General features: G+C 41.0%; 1 protein-coding gene across 15 annotated transcripts in view; it reads left to right on the top strand.

Moving 5' to 3' along the window:
* Window positions 1-16,619, top strand: part of Zbtb34 (zinc finger and BTB domain containing 34) — a 37,214-nt gene that overhangs the window by 4,795 nt on the left and 15,800 nt on the right. For 4 of the 15 annotated variants that reach the window (XR_001233631.1, XR_001233632.1, XR_001233633.1 and 1 more), the window contains exon 1: window positions 11,493-11,676. The exons of 5 other annotated variants lie outside the window; for them this stretch is intronic. Coding sequence is in view for 2 of the 10 variants with exons in the window: in XM_013513291.1 (XP_013368745.1) it covers window positions 11,657-11,676 (20 nt within the window). In the remaining 8 variants the exon portion in view is untranslated. Of the gene's footprint in view, window positions 1-153; window positions 173-4,044; window positions 4,109-11,492; window positions 11,677-12,806; window positions 12,825-12,861; window positions 12,880-15,514; window positions 15,538-16,619 lie in introns of those variants that run through there. 6 more of the 15 variants (XR_001233640.1, XR_001233638.1, XM_013513290.1 and 3 more) reach the window with 6 other exon arrangements.

The following is a 16,619-nucleotide window of genomic DNA, read 5'->3' as shown; positions in this document are numbered from 1 at the left end:
GCCCCGGGCGTCTCGGGATCCCGGCTTCCGGGCCCGCGCCTGCGGGGGCGCTGCCTGTGGTGCCGGGGTGGGGCTGGGTGCTTGAGGCCCCTGGACAGCCGGGCCGGGCCGTGGGGTCGGCCCGTCGGGGAGCTGCCAAGGAGCCGCAGCTCACGCCACCGCCTTTCTCCAGGTAAACAGGAGGCGGCGGCCCGCTGCGCTTGGCCCTGGAGGTCTCCATGGTCACTCGGGCTCAGGCGGTCCTGCCATTCCGGAGGGCGGGCAGGGGCTGACCTGGGGGTGTAAACAGTCCCCTGCTGAGACTGTGCACTAGTTTGGAAGTGTGTGTCTTGAGGTTTTCGGCAAGCTTTTTCCGCTCTGGGCCTCAGTTTCCCCTTGTGAGAATTGAGGGTTTAGATCAGCTCTCTAAAGATCTAGCTCTGCCGTGCAGTGCATATTTGAAATAGGAAGGGCTGTCCCTGGTTCAAGACACTGAGCAGTTTCGCTGAAGACTTTTTGCAAATGTGGACTTTTTTAGCCACTTAATGCACTTTGTTTCAGACAGGTCTAAAATGATTCCAAGCAGCGTTTTCTAAGTCTCACCTTAATCACGCTTCATCCTTTGCTGTTGTCCCTAGTTTTAGTCACATTCCGTGGAGCTTTTGCATGCAAACATTTTGTTTATATTTGCTCATTTTCTCTTTGTTCCCTAGTCCAGGCTTTCTTTGCTTCACATCTGGATTATTGCAACAGTTCTTAGCTGGTCGCTGACTCCAAGGTTCCCCCCTCCCCCATCCTTCCTTTATGCTAACGCCAAACTTACTATAGGAAGTCAGAAAATAGTTGAGTGCGTGCTGGCCTATTAAATGTCAAGATGCTCTTCCATGTGGTGGGGGAAAGTTGCAGAAGGCATGCTTGGTCGCCAGGTAGCTTTACACTGGGCGCTGAGACATTACCTGTTAGGAGGTAATTTTCATGAGGCGAGGCTGTGTGCTGTAGAATTAACAAGGAGGGATAGAGGTCACTGTAGCATAGTGGTCCGGAACGGCTTAGTGAAGGGACGGAACCAGTCTCTTGTCAGAGAAGGGCCCCTATAGGAGAGATTAGGAGGAAAGCTTGGTTGGGCACTGATCCTGAAAAAACTTGGAACACCAGGCCAAAGTTGAAAGCATTCTAAAGGCATCCGTGAGTGACAGGAGACCAGGGATGGTTCGTGTGCTGGGGGCAGAAGGGAGAGGCTGGAGTCCAGATCAGTTGGGAGGCCATGGCAGTGATGCCACAGTTCAGAGCTGAGGGGTGTCCTGTTGCCTGCCACGTTGTGTCCAGCCATTGCTCTTGCTGGCTTGTCAAAGCTCTCCTCCCGCTGGCCCTGCCCCACCCACCTGAACCTTCTTCCCTGCTTCTCCAGGTCTGGCCTCTGCAGAAGCCAGGTTATGACTGCCTTGGGCTTTGCTCCTGTTTTTTTCCCTCTGTGCACATTTTCCATTTCACTTCCTTCAAGCCGTTGCTGAAGATATGCTTCCTGCAGAGGGTGTTCCCTGACTGCCCTACCCCCATCCCTTTGTGGTACTTGGTTCGGTGCTTATTCCTCGGTTACTGAACTTGTTCTTGTCCTAACTGGAATGGGAGTGTGAGGGCACTGTTTTAATGCTTCCCTCAGAACCCTTCTAGTACCTACCTAATCCTGGACTTTGAGAGTAAGTACTCGGATACTTCCTGGTTTTTGTTGGTAAACAACATTTTTTTGTGTGAGTTGACTTTTTCTTCAGGAAGCTATTTTTGCTTATTAGTTTTCTCGGTCCTGTATAGCTGATATCTAATGCTGCTATTTTCAACTTTGATCCTTGGGGTGCAGATCCCCGAAATCAGTCTTTGAAACATTAAAATGTTTACTGCTGATTCTGGGAAAAGAAAAAAGTCATGCAAATCTTTATTTGGAGGCTGCAGGGGATGAACATCAGCTTTGGAATCAGATCTGGGTTTGCATCCCAGCAGAGCTGCTTACTAGCCATGTGAACATGAGCAGTTTATCCAATGTCCCTGAGCTTTTTTCCTGATTTGTAATTTGTGGGATAATAAAGTCCATTCCCTGGGGTTGCTGAGTTTTTAAATGAAAATGTTATGCGAAGGAGTTAGCAAAATTTGTGAAACCCCGGTAACTGGCTCATACGTTTTCATTGTTACTGTGTGTAAATTTATCGGGATGGAAGAAGGATAGGCCACTAGGCTGTGTGAACCACTGAGTTGTGAATTTTTGCATGTCTCTGAATCCTACTTCTGCTTTCCAGTTGAAGCCCTTGTCAAAAATGTATTATGAATCTTGAATGTCATCATGTTTTATTCCCATTTATTTTCATGTTACTATAAAGTCTGCTTAATGTTTTTCATATTTCTTAATTGTGTCCATTTAATGTTTTGTAGCTGAAAAGCTGCTGATTTAGCTTAGTGAAGGTCATCAAAAAGTGCAGTTAAGTTTCTAATGATTGTTTTCTGGTTGTTGATGGCACAGAAAACCTCAAGGAAAAATGCAGTTCAAGGTGAGCTTTTTTATTCATTTATTTATTTTTGAGGCAGGATCTCTGCTGGCCTTGAACTCACTATGTAACCCAGGCTGGCCTTACGTTTGCAGCAAACCTCCTACTTCAGCCTCCTGAGTGCCAGGATTACAGACATGTGCCACCATTCCCTGCTGGTCCTTTTGTTGTAAGAGGCAAAACATAATGTGTTTTCTAGGTCCAGTGCCCCTGAAATGCTAGCAGAAAGTAGATTTTTTTTATGTTGAGTTCTTTACCCTGAGAAAGCTTATAATTACTAATTTTTTTTTTTTTTTACCTGAAACAAATCCTTAACTCATGATTAGAATTTAAGACCTCAGGTATGGTGGCACATGTTACCAGCTACTCAGAAGGCCGAGGGAGGAGTATTGCTTGAGCCTAGGAGTTCAAGGCCATCCTGGGTAACATACCAAGACTCTTAAAAAAAAATATATATATATATACACACACAAAAAACCCTAAGAATTTGAAGCATCTTTTTGCCTACTTCACTGACAGAGTAAAAAGAATGGACATTTTACGGAGAAAAAGCTGCAGACCATTTGAAGTATAACTTGTGACTACTTAATTATCACTGTGTCAGACCCAGTGTGACTTTTTCGTGTAGTGCATCCATCAATGAGAACTGTCTTTCCATTTGAAGTTGATTAAAACCCCTGCATCTCACCACTGTTCCTGGGTTAAAGTCTATACTCATAGGCAGTAGGAGTCCTGACTCTGGAGACTGACAAATCTAGGTTCAGATCCTGGCTTAGGTAGGCATTAGCCGAGTGACCTTAGTCTCTGTGTCCTCAGCCGTAGATTGGGAATAGCTGCAACAACTGCCTCATAGTGGTGTCAGTAAGTACAGCACTTACTTAGCACAGTGTACACAGTAGGAGTTCAATAACTGCCAGTCCTTACCGGCACTAGTGAAGTTAAAGAGGCCATTCCTCTCCTGTTTGCAAAGCTCAGAACAGCTTCTGATGTTTCACTTTAACTAAGACAAATCTCACCCTCCCAGAATTAGTGTATCTGAGCAGACCTGGAGAATGTTAACGCCTTGGTCGGAAATGTAACAGTTTGGATAAAAATGTTCCTTCAGATTCACATGAATTAATGCAGTAAGAACTCTAAACTTGTTTTCCTTTAAATTAGGATGAGTGCTTCATGAATATCCATCACAGAATGCCATTTTCTTTTCTTTCTTTCTTTTTTTTCTTCTTCCTTGCATTGGGTTTCAGTAGCACCAGAATGTTTTATGCAGCCCTGGTGCTATTCGGCTGCTGCTGCTTTCCAAAGGATTAGATTGTAGCTCATGACAGCTCAATTTTAGTTTTGATCTAGACCCGAGCAGAAATATCTAGAAAAGTTATTTTTATATAGTTGTTACTGCTGTTACCATGCCTTTTCTCTCCAGTGCTTCAATCTGTGGTCTTTTTAATGACTTTTTGTATGAGAGTGAAAATTAGAGATCTTCAGTTTGTGATGAAGAAAGCCTAGTTTGAGCTGCGTCTCAGGTGTCAGCAAGTGACTGAAGCCAGCAGGTGCAAATCTGGGTTTGGAATCATGAGCATCTTGCCTGAGAATAATGGGTAGGTACCTCGTGGTGCCCTAAACAACTTCCAAATCTGTAACCTTCCTTTCCTTTCTTGGAAGTGTAACTGGGTATTTTTAAAGGAAGAGTAGCATTGTGTGAAGCAAATTAGAGTGTTTCTAGGTTAGGTGGGAATGAGCTACTTTGCTAGATTTTGCGTTCTGCCAGATCCTGTTCTTCACCTCGGGGGTCTTCAGCAGGAAGAGTTAAGAGCTGAGAGTGTGGCTTCTATGGCAGTCACCATCTTGGTTTAAGTTGTCAGCGGACTCAAGCTGAGAGCCTGCCCTTGCACACCCTGTGGGGTCGTGGGCCTGCGGTCCCTGCCTCAGAGAGCTCAGCCAAGAGTCGCACGACTCCATGGTGTAAGAAGCTCACAAAAAACCAGCCCAATGCCCCCAGCTTAGTCTTTACTCTTTACTTCAGTTGTAGTCATTATGCAGAACATGGCTCAGGCTTTACCCAAGCATATTGCAGAGGATCTCGAGGGTGTTTTGTCCAGGTGACATTTAAGAGTCTGTTCTGGGCCAAGCGTGGTAGCGCATACTTGTAATCCCAGCACTCAGGAGGTTGAGGTAGGAGGATTGCTGTGAGTTTGAGGCCAGCATGGGCTACAAAGTGAGTTCAAAGCCAGCCTGAACTGCATAGCGAGACCTTGTCTCAAAAAGACCAAAAAAAAAGAGTCCCTTCTCTATCTGTAGGCTGTGTGCAGCATGGGTCTGCAGTGTGAGAGGACATTACTGGTTTTGCATTGTTCCAGTTTCCTCTCACTTAACAGAATGCATGAGGTGGAATTTTACTTAGGAATTCTAGTTGGTAGAAATGCTGTTTTAGGAGCATGGTGAGTACAGACGATACCGTTTTTCTTGAGATATAGTACCGTTATATCGGTGTTGGAGTATCAGGAGCAAACACTTTGTTCTATTCTCAGCTGTTTTCCTTTCCTCTCCCTCTAGGAACCTCATTTTACGGCCACCATCCTCAGTGCAGCTTTGGTCACTCCCCAGTCACTCTCTGTTTCTCTCCTGCCTAACCTCAGCCTGCCCTGCCTGAGCTGACTTGTACCCCAAAAGTGGACGTGGATGTCTCTCTCACTTTCCAAGTCCTGTCAAGTCCTTCTTTGGACTCCTGTCCACAGGGCTGCCCCCCAGAGTTCTGTTTGCGTCCTCTCACCCAATGTTCAAGGCTCCCTGCACACTATAGCACTCCTCTGCTGTGTTCCTTGTACACTGCTTGCATTCTGCTCCTGTCATTTCTTCCGTCCAGAACATTCTTTCTGTTCCTTTTAAAATGCAAGACCCTGTTCAAAAATAATCTTCCACCATGAAGTTTTACTTTGTTCTGTTTTGATTTTTTTAAAAATCTTTTTGGTTAAAAGTAATCAGTCCTGTCATTGTTACACATAGTTCTTTGTTTCTGCTGCTGTAATTGTCGGTTTGATGTAATAATTATCCATTTGCAGCCCATCTTTCTCGTCTAGATTTTTTAGTTTAAAATATTACATATTTTTTAAGTAAAAACTGCATGTCTTAAAAAATAATACAGCTGTATGATTTTTCCTTTTTCATTATTTCAAAGAGAAAAGAACAAAAACAAAATGGCAAAAACAACACAAAAACTATAAAAAGATACACAATTTCAAAGCAAGATGATAGGAAATCAACAATGGTTGTTGTATTACGTATTGTTATTTTTAAAGTAGTTGCTCAGGTTACCAGATATAAGTATGCAAGACTGATCAAACAATCTAAACACTAACTGTTCCTTTCAATGAATTAATAGAAATTAGTAGTACAATTATCTTAGCTATTTTATATATATAATGTAAATATATATATATATATATATCCCTTCCTTCTTTCTTTTCTACTTTCCCTCATCCCAGTTGTTCTTTCTTATTGCTCAGTTTATTTCCCTCTCACAATATCTGTTGTACCTTTAGGTTTTTATTTACTCTTTCAGGTTCTTACACTAAGGAGACAATACAAAGTTTACACATTTGCATCTGGTTTATTTCACTTATGAGTATGGTCTGCAGTTGCATCCATTTACCTATAAAAGCCTCGAATTTATCTTTCTTTATAGCTGAGTAATACTCCATTGTGTAAAAATACCACATTTTTCTTATCTACTCCTCAGTTGATGGGCATTTGGATTGTTTTCAAGATTTAGCTATGACAAGTTGTGCTGTTATAAATGTGGGTGCACATATATTGCTGTGGTATGATGTTTTTAATTCTTCTGGGAAAATACCCAGAAGGGGAATATACAGCTATGTGATTTTTAAAAATTCAAAAAGTTGCTGGGTATGGTGACACATGCCTGTAATCCCAGCACTCGGGAGGCTGAGGCGGAAGGATCATTGTGAGTTTGAGGCCAGCCTGGGCTAGAAAGTGAGTTCAAGGCCAGCTTGAACTGAATACTGAGACCTCGTCTCAAAAAGACAAAAAAAAACATTCAAAAAGTTTAAAATAAAATGTTTTTTTTCCCCTACCCCATCCTTAGCTCTTCTTCTCATAAGTGACTGCTGATAATAGTATGGTGTGATTCTTTCCAGAGTGAATAGAGCATTACATACACTTTACTCCTTGAACAACATAAGCTAGAACTGTATGGGTCCACTTACACATGGGGTTTTTTCTTGGTGTTTTTGTTTTTTTTTTTTTTTGAGGTGTGCAACAATTTGAAAAGGTTTTGCAAATAAGCCATATAGACGAAAAATATTGGAAAAAATTAGATATCTGTGTGCTTAAACATAGGTAGTCTATTTTATTATTTACTACCGTAAAAGACACAGAAATCTATCATAGAAAGTTAAAATTTATCAAGACTGATGCACACACAGACTATACATGGTGCTATTTGTTGTCAAGAGAAATGTAAACAAACATAAAGATGCAATATTCACTCGTAACTGCATAAAATTAGGTGTAGTATGTACTGCTGCTGTAATCTCTCAGCCACCTCCTGTTGCTATTGCGGTGAGCTCAAGTGTTGTGAGTATCCGCTCTGAACATCCCTGTGATGCTAATCATCTTTATGTCTCTTCAGTAAATTGCATGTGGCAATAAAAAGTGATCTCTTGAGGTTCTCATGTGGTTTTCATTATAATACATATAATATACACAATGTGCTAATTAGCTGTTTGCAAGCTATTAGTAGGTTTTGGAGAGTCAAAAGTTGTACATGGACTTTTGACTGTGGAGGTGGAGGTCAGCACCGTAACCCTCGTAACCCTCACATTGTTCAAGAGTCAGCTGTAGGACTGGCGGTATAGCTCAGTTTTAGAGTACTTGCCTAGCATATATGAGGTCCCTGCATTCAGTTCCTAGCACTGAAAAACAGTCAACTGTAGTTATTCTTTTGAGAAACATGCACTCACTAAGAAAATCGTACATGCATCTACATTGTTCTGTATCTTGCTGATTGATTTCAGCTGAATCCAGCAGCTTATTCCATTACGACAGCATACAAATCAATCAATTAATAGCTGCATGGTAGTTCATTGTAGATTTCTTTTGTTTTTTGATTTTTGGAGACAGGGTCTTGCTTTGTACATCAGGCTGGTCTAGAACTCGTGCCAATTCTTCTACCTCAGCCGTGCTAGTGCTAAGGTTACAGTTGTGCACCACTACACCCAGCACTTATTTTTGCTTTTGACATGGATCCTCAGTTTCACGGTGTTGCTTAGCCTTCAGAATTGATGGGGCTACAGGTGTATGCCACTGTGTCCAGCTTGGGATGTGTTTTTAACCAGTCTCCTTTTGGGATTCCTTTTTTTTTTTTTTTTTTTTTTTGGCTATAACAAAGAAAAATGCTCACTGGACATCTTCGTTACATATGTGCTAATATATTTTGTAAGCACTCTATTTTTGTAGGCTCAATTTTTAGCAGTTACTGTGGACCAAAAGGGAAATGATAGATATTACCAGTGTACCCCTCAGGATTACATTTGCTAGCTATTTAAAAATGTGTGCAAGTGTGATGGTTTAAAACTGGTATCTCATGAACTGGGGATGTAGCTCAATGGTAAGCACTAACTTAGCATATGTAAAGCCCTGGGTTTGATCCCCAGCACACACACACAAAATTTTGTTCTTTTTTCAAAATTTAAATGTCTTTAATCATAAATAAAACATCTTTGCATAGCCCTTTTGTCCTTTTGCTTTTTTTTTTTTGACTGTGTCTTTTACCCATTCTTCAGTAAGGTTTTTAGGTTAACCCAATTTCATTTATAAAGTCAAGAATTTGAAAAGTAGCCCTCTGTCAGATAGGCATGATTTCCCCTCAGTAGTCATTTATCTTGTGGCCTTTTTGGGACAGGGGTGTTTTTTGTCATATATTTTTATGTTATCAGGTGCATTCATCTACCTTTATAGTTTCTGGAATTTATGTCCTTGCATATTAATTCACCCATAGCGTTTTAAAGTTACTTTCTGATGATTTGCAAATCTTTTCAAAATATTGATGTAACAATATAATGGCATTAAAGGAAAAATAATAGGGCCTTCGTAAATTCCCTGGTACCTTTTAGGACACTGATAAACATGAATCAGCTCTGAAAACGCAGGCTCTGTGTTGCCTGCTGATTGTGCCTTGTAGTTTACCTGGTCCTGTAGTGCTGTGTTGTATAAGGGCAGCATCAGCTTTTCATCCTTTTGCTCACACCCAGTAGGAGCAGGGTGAAGGAAGAGCCGAGGCTCTAGTCACTGGCTCAGCTGTGTGTAAGATTGTGGTTGACCGGTTTTGCTGTCTTGCAAAGTGCCTTTGTGTTCTAAAGCTCAGGTAAAATCTCTTTTTCGTAGGGAGCTTTGGAAGCTGGATTAGGGGGTATCATTTCCTTGTCTGTTGCATTCAGAACACTGTCTTGTCCTGATATGTGACCATAGCGAAGTGTTGTTTGGTAGCTTTTCTGAATGAGATCTTGCAAAGATTTCAGGAAGCTGTGCTTACTAAGCCTGTTACCATATGGTCTTGAGTTGGGTCTTTTGTTTTCTTTTCCTTCACCTTTTACTCAGGTCTGTAGGAGGAGTGGCCAGGCTGGCTCAGGTGGTAGACAGGCCAGCCCTGCTTTCTCTGGTTGTACCCATAGGGCCGTGCTGCATGAATGGCCTCCTTCCTCCGGGTGCCCGTTCTGCCCCAATTCCATTGCATGAGTGTCCATTTCCTTCCAAAGCTGCTGATCTTCCTTGAGCTCATCTTGGCAGTTTAGCTTCTGCTGTTGGCCTTCAATGCTGTCAGACTTGGCGTCCGCATTGCTCCATCATTCCTGGGGATGCCCCCACCTCCTGCCGCATTTGTCTTGTTTGAACACCAAGCTCGGTGCTGTTTGGAACTGTATTGAACTTGGGCTGAACCCTGTGTCTTCTTGGCAGCATCTGCTCTCTGAGACTTCCACCTTGAAACACCAAAGGGCCAGTCACTTGAGCCCTAGCTCTGTAGTATCTAATTAATTGAGGCTTTAGCATGTAAAGATGGCTTTTATTTAAAGCAAATAAAATGAGCTAGGGTAAAGGGGCTTAAGGGGAAAAGGGGGATCAAAGCTATGAATATGGAAGTTGTAATGCATTTCAACCAGAGGGCCCACCTGAGGTTTCTCTGCACATAGCCCTTACCTCTACAAGTGATATTAATCCAGAAAGAGGGAATTTTGGTCTAGGAGGAAGGTGCTACAGTTAACTTGAAGGTCTGAGATTGCTTAGCTAGAGAGGATGTGCTTTTGTGATTTTGATGGATGTTATCACCAGAATGCCCTCATTTGCCCTTAGTCTCCATCCTGGGCCTCATTCAATAGGAGGATGTTTGCCACCTGTCCCTGTCCCCACCCCAGGACCGGAGTGACCTTTTCCTCAGTTCCTTTTCTCTTCCTCTGGCTGTCCTGTTGCCCTGGACAAAATAAAGCAGGATGAGGGCTTATTGTTTAGGGAGTCTAGCCTGGAGACTTGGAGCAGTCCTGCGAAAGTCAGGCTTTTGGAGTCTTGGTTTCCTCATTTCTGAAACGAGGTAGTAGTAGTGTCTGTCTCACTGGGGAGGTCAGGAGGATTCAGCGGATACATAGTAAGCCTTTGTGTCGTGCCTAGCTTGTACCAAGCGTTCAGTACCTGGTGATTACTGATGGTGGTGCCGGGCAAGGACTTTCCCAGGTAAAGAAGGAGGCTAAGGGGTGATTGGAAACGGCAGTCACCCGCTTTTACGATTGCTGTGACAAGTATGGGGGTCCTGGACATGTTGAAGTGGAAGAATATTGGTCCCTTGAGACCAGTGGTGGCCTCATGTGGCCAAGGCAGAAACCATGTGTGAGGAAACAGCTGTTCCACAGGTGTGCTGTGGTTCTTTTTCTTTGTAAGAAACTGAGAGTCCTGGCTGGGCATAGCTCAGCGGGAGAGCATTGGGTCTAGTACGTGGTTCTATCCCTAGCACCCAGCGGCCCGCCCCCCCAATTTCTAAAGTAAGAAACTGAGAAAGAAGGAGGATGGTCTCCTTGTTGGTTGAAGGAGCAGAAGAGGCCTATGAAGAAGTTGAGGAGCCAACAGATCTTTGCAGCTAAGTCTTCTCTGTGTGATTTTTGAAAGAAATGTTCACATTCCTATCCAGAGTATCATTTTTACAAATAAAAGTTAAACATGGTTAAAATAAGTATTAATGTAGTATAAAAATGCACAGCTTAGATGTACTTGTTTTTAAAATTAAAATACAGCAATGTAAATGTCTAGTTTGAGCGTGGCTTTTGTCTGTTGTAGTGTGAAGGAAAAAGACCTATGATTAATCTGCTAAATTAAGAATACTGATTCTGATGTTTTTAGTGAGTAGAATAATAAAATTCATTATTGTTTTCTGAAGCAGCTGCAAACTTAACCTAATTGAAAAACTGATATAAATCACTACTCTGCATTATCAAAAATGAATTCCATTCCCATATCTCCCTGAGTTGGGAAGAATCTGCGTTAAGCCTGCATCAAACTGCAAGACTGGGACTCTTACTCATCTTTGAATTCCCTTTGGTTTTGTGTATGTAGGCGATTGATATCGAATGAATATTTCCTATAAATGTAGGGAAAATAATTTAAATCCCCAGTTAATATGCCATTTAGTGATTGCAATTAAATCTCATACTTGCAGCAATAATTTCCTTAATTTGCAAAGAGCGCGGACAATTCAAGAAAAAAGGCAAATGTCAGGAAAAGGTAGGTAGTTCAAAGACAGATTGCCATGAAACACGAGAAAAGGTATCGGCCTCATTTATGAATAGCACGTGCACGGGCAAACAGTGAGGTACCATTTTTCTCCTGTCAGTTTGGCAGAAGTGAGACAGTTTGTGGGGGAGCAGGCTGCTCTTCCCTGTGCTCTTGGTGAAAGAATAGTCATTTCCATTTTTTACAGGGTAATTTGGCATTATCGAGTGAAATGAAAAACCTCACAATTCCTCCGCTAGAAGTTACAAAAGAAGGCCAAGATGCATGAAACATATGTCGCCATTCTGTGTTTGTAATGACTGTTTAAATTGCTTCCTGTTTTTGGTATCAGTTGAAACAGCTATCCATGGAATGCTATGAAGTCGGAAAAAATGAGGTCAGTGAGTGTGTGCTGCTATGGAAAGATTTTAAAGCATATTAAATACATTTCTTAAGAGCAAGGTACAGAAGTTTATGCTGGTCCATGTTTAAAATTTCTCTGAAAGGGTATAAAAAAACTACCAATGATTGTCTTTGGAGAAAGAGTGGCTGTAGGTGGGGAGAATTTTGCTATTTTATTTTTCTGTACTGTGACCTTGAAGAACCTGAAGTTCTGTCATAAGCATATGTGTATTTTAAAGATAAAATTAATTTAAAACTGGCCTAACATAGATACAAATATACTGACATTCCAGGCAAGGGCGAAACCAAGACCTGCCAGGAGCCAGTGAGTAGCCCTTTGGGGAACTGTCAGTTCAGTGGGTAGAGGGATCTTGTGTAAACTTGATGTTCCTACAAAAGGTTCTGACCTCTTCGACCCATGGATCGCTGGACCTGCCTGATGAATCTGATCATGGGGTGTAGAACTTGTGATTAATTATCCTTTTGCTCTCTTTAGCCTGGCTGATGTGCCTGGAACTGAGATTAACTGTACTGTAAATTCACTGTCCTAGTCCTTCAGAAGCTTCTGACACAGGAGTGTTGCTTGTTAGCAGCTCGGGGAAGAGTCTTTGAATCTCATTGTCACTGCCTAAAGAAGTGTTAATGCAAGGGAGAAGAGAGCAGAGTGCTTCCTTTCTCAGTGTGGGGAAAATGGAATCCCTCGTAGGTGTTAATCATAGTGTTTCGCTTTCCTCTTCTGTGCTTTTTCTTCCTTTTTAAAAGTTTGTTATTTTTAGTATCTGTTTGCAATACATATTAATTACATACATCTTGGGGAGTTGATACATATACACATCCATCTTGATCATTTCTACTCCCCTCTCTCCCTTCCCCAGATCCCCTTCTCATCTCCACAGAGTCTGCCTCCCTGTTTTCTTTGAAGTGTTCTCTACTTTTCTTCTAAGAAGATAAAAAGCCATACCCAGGAGGGGAGGCCTCCCTACAAACCTGTTTTCAGTTTTACATTGTATTTCAGAAGGGCTTTATTGTTGTCCTTTCTCTCCCAGCTTTTGCCCAGGAGTCCACAGCTTTAAAAAGCTTGAACACGCCTTCCTTCCACCACTGCATTCCACAAGTCCCTGCTTATACACCTGTGTCAAGAAAGTAAGAAATAAGTAACATTGGACCTCTCCTCAGGTGTCAGTTGGGTTGCTTTTTTGTAAGTTTTGCCATTTTGGGAAAGAATTGTGTGTTGCATTAATTTTTGTTTACTGATGAAGTGGTTATTTTTTGCTGTTTAAATTCTGGTTTTTTGTTCTATTTCTTTTTTAAAGCATCTGTTTGTATTCACTGCCTATTTTTCAATTGTCACATTTGGTTTTTATTAATTTATGAGTCTTCTGTCTATGTATGTTGTAAAGTATTTTTCATAGTTTGCTTTGGTTATTCTTTTTTTTGAGGGTCTCACTCTGTAGTGTAGTTTGGGCTGGCCTTGAACTTGTGCCCTCAACCACCTGCGCCTGCCTGATACTGAGGATTGAATTTGGGGCTTTTGCACCAAGCTACATCCCCACCCCCTTTTTTGAAACAGGGTCTCACTAAGTTGTCCAGGTTGGGTGAGAATTTGTAATCCTCTTGCTCCAGCTCCCAGAGTACTGGGATGACAGGTGTGTGCCACGATACCTGGCTTGTTTTCTCACTTCTTTTCACAGAGGGTATTTTAAAAAGAGGCATAGAGGGATTTATTAGGCAGATTTTGTTTTTAAAAACAGGGTCTCACTGTGCAGTTCAGGCAGACCCTGAACTCACTACGTAGGCGAGGCTGGCCTCCAAGTCACAGGGATCCTCCTGCCTCAGTCTCCTGAGTGCTAGGATTATAGGCATGCACTACCACACTTGGTGTAGGCAGAATGTTAGAAGTACACAGAAAGATAGAGTGCAGAGAGGCATCTTGTGGCCTTGAGCTGAGTGTATTTATGGTATCTCTAAGATGGGTTATCTAGGATGTGTATGTTAGTAAGGCTTTTTTTTTTTTTTAAAGATTTACAAAAGTTTTAATTCTTCTGTAGTTAAACCCTCATATCTGTCTTCTGTTACTTAGAAATGCCTTCTCCATAGGTTATTTTGGGTGTGCTCTACTTCTATCAGAATCAGAAGGGATATAACTCATATTGTATTCAAATTCCCTGAGAACATCTATTTTAATACTGTGTTAATAATTGTTCTCTTTTTACTGACTTGAAATGGCCCTCAAGGCCAACTCAGTCTGATTTCTACCCACCCCGACAGCCTAGTGTGGCCTCTGCCCTTCCCCTTACGCCTGGCCCTGCTCTGCTGCGATGCTTCCAGCACGTCCTTTCTTCCCAACTTAGGCCCTTTATCTCTTTGCACATGTAATTCCTTCTGTCTGGACAGTTTCCCTGTAGCGCCACACACCCTCACAGATCTGGCAAGTCTTTATTCATCCTTTTGGTCTCATTTCAAATAGCATTTGTGCAAGTGGCCTGCTCTGACTACTCCTCCATTATAAGAGATCTCAGAGTACTTATCATGATTTATGATGAGAGAGCTGTAACTCCCTTGGGTCCCTAGTGCCTGGCACATCGAAGACACTCAGTACATATTTACCAAGTGAATTTCTAGCCTAATCGTGCAGTAAGTTCAGTTACGTTTTTCTTTTTTTAAAAGTTTCTTTAGTATTTTAGATTTGCACTGTCTAATTTGGTAGTCACTGGTTGGTCATCTGACTGTTGAGCACTTGAAATGCAGTTTGTCCTAGTTGAGACATGTTATGTATAAAATACACATCAGATTTAAAAGACTTAGTATGCAAGGTAGAATTTAAAGTGTCTCATACTTTTCTAATCTAGTACTGATTATATGCTGTAATAGTGTTTCAGAGATATTGGGCCAAATATATTATGAAAAAAATGTAGCTATTTGCCAGGCGTAGTAGCCCATACCCATAATCTCAGCACTCTGGAGGCTGAGGCTGGAGCAGTACCTTGAGTTTGAGGCCAGCCTGGGCTACACAGTGAGTGCAGGGCCAGCCTAAACTATATAGCAAGACCTTGTCTGAAAAAAAAGAAACAAAACAGAAATGAATATTAGATAGGATGGGGATAGAGTGCCCTGCCTGGCATACACAAAGCCCTGAGTCTAATCTCCAGCACCATAAATAAATGCTAAAAAACATTAAATTGCACATTTGGCTTCTATTTCTATTAGACATCAATTCTCTGTGAATCTTAAAATCATTTTGTTGCATTTCTTGAGAACATTTTCCATCGGGCTACCTTATATTTTTAAATCCAGTATAGAGGAAGGTATCTATTTTTGTAGAATTGAGTCTTTCAGCGAGCATGTTATATAGTTCTTCACTTACACATTTTTGCCCTTGTTAAGGTAACATTTTTCTTCTTGTTGGCCCTATTTATTTATCATTTCTAGGTATTTTATAGTTTTTGTTGCTGTATTGTTGATTATAACTTATCTTACCTGGTGTTTTTATGTGCAGTTATTTTTGAAACTGCACTTCTCAGGCCCTGATTCTAACACTTAATGCAAAGAATTCATTTTCACTTGTGTTTTCTATGTAAATTGTCATATTTGCATGCAACAGCAGTTTGTCTCCTCTTTTTTTAATGGCTGTGTCCTTAAATTTTCCCTTGTCTTGTTGCTTTGGCTAGAAGTTCCAGAATAATGTTAAGTAAGAATAGTGATGGTGGAAAACCTTGTCTGTCTTCCAGCCCCTGATGGGAATGCCTTTACTAAAGTATTTACCAGAATGTGCTCCAGGGAACACTAATTCTTGGGATATTAATGTGTGTACCTTGAGAGAAGAGTTTCATAGTTAAATGACTTGCAAACCGCTGAGGTAAACAGAATGCTTGCCTGCAGGACTTTTCAGATGGGGTATTATGCTAATGTAGTTTTAATCCCTGGGAGGTAAGGATATTGGGGCTAGTTCTTGGGCTTATGTTGTGTTGAATATGTTTTTTGGAAATGCAGACATAGTGTTTCCTTTTTAAGGATAATGGTTGGTTTGCAGTAGACACTGTTTATTATATTAGGGAAGTATTGTTCTATTTCTAGCTTACTGAGAGTATTTTTCCCTCACTCTGAAAGGACATTTAACTTCCTCAAGTGGATTTTGGCATAGTATTGATTTGGTCATACAGGGTTTTCTCCTTTGATTTTCTGATGTTACAGATTATATTTGTGTATTTCCTAACATGTAGTCACCCTTACATTTGTGAAGCAACTATTTTTTAAGCAACTATTCTTATTCATAATATATTCATTTAGTATGCTGTATTTCCTAGTAGTTCTGTTAGTACTTTAAAATCTACTTAGCTGAAGTAGACAGTGTTCCTCTTTATGCTGTTTGTCATCTTCTGGTATCAAATTTGTGCCAGATGAACTGAGATGCTTTAAATGTTTCTCCATGCGTCTAGAACAGTGCGAACGGCCTGAAGATCATTTGTGCCTTAGCACTTCTGTTTCTTTTTTATTTAGTTCTGCCAATTTATGTTATCCTAAAAATATGTCCATTCCATACAGATTTCAAATTGATTTCAATCATAAGTCTAGGACAAATAAAGACACAGTATTTCTCTTTGACTAAAATGTCTTCACTCAAATTGTGACATGATTTTTTAAATTCTGGTGTGATATAGCTACTCTAAATGATTGGCCCTTTCCTGTGAGCCTGACATTTATTGTATGTTATCTTAACATTTTTAAGTTTTTCTGTGGTTACATGCTATTTCTCTATTAATTTTTTTTTTTTTTTTTTTTTTTTTTTTTTTTTTTCCTTTACTGGTTATTGAACTTTTGAGACAGGGTCTCGCTCGGCAGTTCAGTATGATGTTTTTAATTCTTCTGGGAAAATACCCAGAAGGGGAATAGCTGGGTCAAATGGGACTTCTAATCCCAGTTTTTTTTTTTTTTTTTTTT

This window comes from Chinchilla lanigera, unplaced genomic scaffold, assembly GCF_000276665.1.
Source record: "Chinchilla lanigera isolate Chin_1 unplaced genomic scaffold, ChiLan1.0 scaffold00018, whole genome shotgun sequence".
Lineage (NCBI taxonomy): Eukaryota > Metazoa > Chordata > Mammalia > Rodentia > Chinchillidae > Chinchilla > Chinchilla lanigera.
This window is presented reverse-complemented; position numbering and strand designations above follow the sequence as displayed.